A 6,316-nucleotide genomic window follows, 5' to 3' on the forward strand; every position below is an offset into this window, starting at 1 on the left:
TTTAAAACACCAAAAGGGGTTCCCGCCCCAAAATGGGTTAATCATTTATGTCCACATAAGAGATACAACACAACTTAACCCATTTTTACCTGAGATCAGATTCTAAAAAATGTCTTCTACATCCTGACAGTTTTCTGAAAAAGCTATGTTTCTATGTCAGTCGTTCTTCGATTTTTCAAAAATAGCAGACCTACAAGCTTGTAGCGCGCCACAGATCTGCTATTTTTCAATAGCTAAAGCATAACATAATGCTAACACCAAAAGGGGTTTTAAGGACACAGATATTTACAAGCTGCTGTACAGAATGCAATCAGCAAATCCTGGACAAATACCCACACACCCATCAGGGGTACAAGTAACAGCGTCTTCGCCATATTTGGCGGCTACCGATAGCAGAAGAGATTGCAAAGGATTTTGCAAAGCCGTTTAGCTGGGGCTAGGGGCAGTGCTTCTCAACCAGTGGTCCGTGAGGAGGTTCCAGGGGGTCCCCAGCTAAATGATGGAGAGTTGATAACCAAATGGACCCTTATAGATATACCCATTCTGGGCGGGAACCCCTATTGGTATCTTACCCCCTCAGGCCGGGCACCCATATTTGGGTTCTGTACAGTATGTACAGTATTCAAAAATGTAAATTTTTTGATGCTGCTATATAAATATTTGAAGTTTTTCAGAAACCTTAGGTCAGGATTTAGAGGCGTTTTTAGAATCGGCCTTAGGCCTAAATGGGTTAACTCTTTGAGTTTAAAATGGTCCGTGGCTCAAATCCAGAATAACCGACAATGATACCAGCATTTTTAGGTAGGGCAGACCCAAAAAATATAAAATATTCAAAGCTTCTTTTGACATCTTAAAAAATAATAATTAATCAAAATAGCTGATCTACAAGCCCACAGCGCATTGATGTATTGAGAATTTGACATGTAAGAGCTTGTAGATCTGCCACGCTTCAAAACCATGTGCTTGAGCTCCACAATCCATGAATCGCTGGTTGTCACGAAGCTTCGAAGTTTCAATCGGCATTTGGAACAAGTCCACTGTGTCTGACGACAACCCCGGCTGAAAAGTAAATCACAACAACGAGGAGGCCTCGTTTGTCCCCGTTGTTTCAGATAGACTACTGGTGCTACTAAATATACCAGCGGACATTCCAGCACAACAGCGGTGTGATCAAATTGAATGCACAGCGACAGCGTGTCAATAAATACTGCGTCCTTGTGCTATAATGGACATCATCATATCTGTCTATGCAAACTGCCTCCGCTCAAAAACACACTGTGGCGTGTGGACAGTTGGACACTAGCAACCTAAAGCAGCACTATGTATTACTTTCCTGTTCTACCCCAGATTTGAACCCGGGTCTGCCTGTGCCACGTTAAGTGTAGAAATGTTTATCACTAAGTACGGTAATAGAGCCATCATAGCCTGCAAAGCAAAGCAAAGCAAAGTTCTTTGTTTACCCAGGGAAGTGGACTAAGCTTGAGATGCTTGTTTACAGCCACACCCTGCTCATAGAACAACATTTCATGGTAGGGGTTCAATGCCTTGCTCAAGGGCACTTCAGCGGTGGCAATTTTAACGTGCCAGTCCGGGGATTCGAACTGGCGACCTTTCCGGTATCAAGACCGCTCCGCAAACCGTTCGGCCACCGCTGCCCCTTAGCTCGGATACATCTCTCATTTTGAGCCTCAAGGTCAGAATTTGTGCCAAAAATGTCTCAATAGAAGAGCAGGGAGACCAAATGCAATGCAAGGCACCCCAATCATATATAGCTTACATGCAGATTGGACAAAAAACACATTTTATTGACACAAAAAAGGTTACAACATAATACAGCTTTAACCCATTTTGTGCGGGAACCCCTTTTGGTGTAAGCATCATGTTATGCTTTAAGCTATTGAAAAATAGCAGATCTACAAGCTTATAGCGTGTCTGCTATTTTTGAAATATCGAAGAACGACTGACATAGAAACATAGCTTTTTCAGAAAACCGTCAGGATTTGGAAGACATTCATAGAATCGTTCCCAGGTCAAAATGGGTCAAAATGTTGGCCAACTATGATAGGTTTGTTTGTAGGCGTGAGAGGAGCTATGGAGGCCACGCTGTACGACACACAGTCACCAGTCAGTATATCAACACAACTCTGTATTCTTTTAGATTAACAACTCAAACCATGTCACGTCTCTGTATAAAAAAGGTTCCAGAGGAAACATGAATAAAAACATTTAAACAAAACACAGACCAACACCTCGCCAAGACGGCAACACAGTGAGATAGCAAAGTGAATTTAACCCATTTTGGGTGGGAACCCCTTTTGGTGTTAGCATTATGTTATGCTTATAGCCATTGAAAAATAGCAGATCTACAAGCTCATAGCACGCCACCGAGTGGCGCGCTACGAGCTTGTAGGTCTGCTATTTTTGAAAAATCAAAGAACGACTGACATAGAAACATAGCTTTTTCAGAAAACTGTCAGGATGTAGAAGACATTATTAGAATCTGATCTCAGGTCAAAATGCTATAAAATGAGACCGGGTCAGACTCGTCTGGAATGAGTGATTTTCCTGTAAACGTGACTCAACAAAATAGTACCACTGCAGCTAAACCCATCACAACTGGATCCCCAACACGTGAAAACTTCCTTCAATGACCATTACATATATAATCACAGATGTGACTGCGAAGGTTTAGCTAGATTTAGTGCGGCTGTGAAAAACTTTGACTCCAACTCCGGGGGAGCCCACAGGATCGAACATCCGGCCGCTCTACCGACCACTCTACCCCTGAGCCACATTCCATATATACAGCCATAGAAGATAGAGCGTTATTAAAGCGTAACAGATACAGTACTGTGTCCGTTAGTAGTACAGTACTGTCTGACTGATATATGGGCCATTATTTAACACACAGCGCAGCCAATGCAAAGCCACAACAAAACACCACGTCATTGAACCACGCACAGAACGTCGGCAAACGAACGTGAACAACGTCCGCGAGGCGCGAGGTTGACACGCACAAACATACACGCAATAATCATACTAATATGGAGGGACACACACACACACACACACACACACACACACAACAGAGACACCTGACAAATATCACTATGTGAACTTTTCTTGTTTGATGCAGCTGATGTGTCCTAATGTTTGACTACTTTCAACCAGTTTTGGTCACTATATTGGGCAGTCATCACTCATCATAGGAAAAGATATATATTCCAAAGTATTCAAGCATTCAAAATGACATTTTTTTTTTACTAATACCAATCAAAACATCAGCTTCTCCAAAATCATACAGTATTGTACCAGACATTGCTGGGTACCCGGTAGGCCCATAAGGAATCAGAATTAGAATGGATGAAATCTTTTAAGGGTCCAGCAGGTTTCCAATAAATACAAACAAGCTTTATGGAATAAACGTAGGAGAGGTTACTTTACTGTTGTTCAGTACATTTCTTAAAGACCTGATATTTATTCACGTTAGTTTAAACTGTCCGATTTGGACAAAATGTTTCAGCATTGGCTCTTGCTCCATCTACTTCTAGTTTGTACTTACACTTATGGTAATTGACTTGTTTTGTTGTTGTAATTGTTTAATTGTCTGTGTGTCTAAAACCCATACCCTTACCCTACCCCCTTAGATAGCATTTCTGTATACTTAGATAGCATCTGATACAGACTTATAGCATGTTATGTAGACAGCACTATAATTGCATTGTATGTAGTCATAGCACGTCATAGTACATATGTATAGCATAGTAGTATATATATATATATATAGTTTATATGTATAGTCTCATAATATAGATATTCCACTGTTACTTTCTTAGCTTACGCATGTTTTATGATAAATGCTTTTTTGTGATGTATTCCCATGCTTTTTGTTCTTGCTTAATGTAAGTCGCTCTGGATTAAGAGCGTCTGCTAAATGCCTAAATTGTAAATTGTACTTGATATAGCAAGTCATATGTATTTACTTGTATCATAAGCGCTAACAAGAATTTAGACTTTTTTTGGTGTAATTAAACATTTGACCTCTTCTATTTTCCAGAATCTGTCAAATCCCTCTCTAATTCCAGGGGCTATAAGGGGCTTTCTTTCCTGACCTTCAAACTGACACAACTCACAACAGGAGGTCCACCAGAGACCAGTCTGATGAAAAAAAACATCACTAAAAACCCCCCAACACAAACTGACAACGTGCACATATATGAATACGATAGATAAGATCATAGAATACAGCGTTGACATACAATACATAACACGCTGGGTTATATATATATATTATATATCATGTGTGTTACTGTATGGAGTAGCTACAGTCAGAAGCTACCAGCCTTGTCTCCGAGGCTACTACTACTAGTACTAGCAATCCAGAAGAACCAACCGCCGTGTGTTGACAGTGACAACTGGACCAGGCGACACTGTTGTTGTCAAAAACATGTCAATAATGACAGCCAGACTAGACGGACAACAAGCCTGTTATTTAGCCTGTTTAGAGTCACCTCCTCCGAGTCCTCCCAGGTTAATTCATTCAAGGCTTTTCCAAAGAGGAGGGGACGGAGGGGACGCTGGTTTTAACCGCCGGCTACATCCAATGCGGGCGGGAGACGGCAGCTGCCCACAGTACCGGCACACGCCGCACAGCAGACCCAACAGTACAGTAGTCCTCTCCCACTCCTCACCCACCTGACTCTGCTGCTGTTTCTGCTGCTGGAGTTTCTGCTGGAGGATTTGTTGCGCCAGGCCGCCCGTCGCCGTCGTCCCGGCGGCGGCCTCCTCCGGCGGCGGCGGCTTGTCGGTGGTGGCCACTGTCCGCAAAAGGAGCCTGTTGGCCGGGCTGCAGCAGCGCAGGAGGCCGCTGGTCGCGCGGACACACATGGGGAGCAGCAGAGCCGCCGAGGCCGACATGTTGGATTGGGAAACCAGTCGTGCCGAAAAGGGGGAGGGGACTAGGGGGCCCGAGTTATGCTCGGTCCCGTACGACGGGGTCGCGCGGCGGGCCGATAGCAGACCTACAAGACCGCAACGCGTCGCGTCAGCGAGGCGTTGTGGTCTTGTAGGTCTGCTATTTGCTCGGAGGGATCCTTAAAGGACAAACCGATCCGATTGGCTGGTCTCTGCCTGAGTGGCAGGCGGCGGGGTGCATTCGGAGGGCGGGGGAGGGCGTTCCCTGGTCCAATCAGAGGGGGGAGAGGGCGTTCCTCAGGGGCGTCTGCTCCAATCAGAACGAGGCCGCGTCACCAGGGCTTTTCTGCAGTATAAACCTGGGTTTCTATTCGCTGCTCAGTGCTCAGGTCCGGTCTAGACCCCGCCTACTGTATCCGGGGAACTTTCAAATTACCATACAGTACAGTCACTCATGCTGTTTCCGTATCCGCACTAGACCGGATGTATAAAGTACAAGGTTAATTGGATCCCAGGCAAATCAGAAGCAGAAAGTGTTGACCTTCGTTGGAACGTTACGTCACTTGCATCAAGTCAAAAAGTTTATAACAATTAAAACAACATTCAAATATATTAGTTTAATTTATTTTAGTAATACTTTCAATAACAAATAACGTTATTTATTCCATTCAACCTGATAGACTTCTATTAAAACAAATGTATAGTTTGATATTATTTCCTATAATAATACTTTAATAATAGTGTCAATTACAAATGCATTGTTTATTCCTTTGTTTATTTATTTCCTGATAGACTTGTATTAAATATAATAGGCTAGATAAACTATTACAATTTAGACAATAGTAAGTAAATCACAGTAGGCAATGCGGATATCTGCGTACTGTGACTTACTTTTATCTAAATTGTCCCAATATTATGCTTAAATACCAGATCAGAATATGTTTGTAGACAAATAATGCATCATTTCCTTTGTCAACCTGTGGATATTTAAAACAAAATCATATATTTCTAATAGTCAATACAATAACTATATCGTGAGCAGTGTTGGAACTAACGCCCTTTAAGTTACTTTACATATAACAAAACTACTTTTTGCTGTAACTTGTAACGTAACTCTTTACATGTTCCCATTCAGTAACGCCATTATAGTTAGTAGTTACTGTGTTTTCAATGGTTGAGTTAGTAGTAGTAACATCATCATAATGATGAGTCAACATAGGGTAGATATAGATATATGATATGATATAGTACTTTATTGTCAGTTCACACTGAAATTTGTCTTGCGACCCAGCAGCCAAGTATGCAGAACACATATACACACATTTGACATAACACAAAGAACAAGACAATTTACTATACATAAAGACATGAGCAATATCCACCGCTTAGATTATCCTGTGGC

At 42.2% G+C, this 6,316-nt stretch overlaps 1 protein-coding gene across 2 annotated transcripts in view; it reads right to left on the reverse strand.

Moving 5' to 3' along the window:
• The window catches only part of timm50 (translocase of inner mitochondrial membrane 50 homolog), a 55,200-nt gene extending 50,259 nt beyond the window's left edge, over nucleotides 1-4,941 (reverse strand). For both annotated transcript variants that reach the window (XM_083772565.1, XM_083772566.1), the window contains exon 1: nucleotides 4,696-4,941. In XM_083772565.1, the coding sequence (XP_083628691.1) occupies nucleotides 4,696-4,917 (222 nt within the window). In that variant the 5' untranslated portion in view covers nucleotides 4,918-4,941. The remainder of the gene's footprint in view (nucleotides 1-4,695) is intronic.
• Nucleotides 4,942-6,316: the final 1,375 nt, after the last annotated feature.

Source organism: Protomyctophum parallelum (genome assembly GCF_964188405.1).
Source record: "Protomyctophum parallelum genome assembly, chromosome: 9".
Lineage (NCBI taxonomy): Eukaryota > Metazoa > Chordata > Actinopteri > Myctophiformes > Myctophidae > Protomyctophum > Protomyctophum parallelum.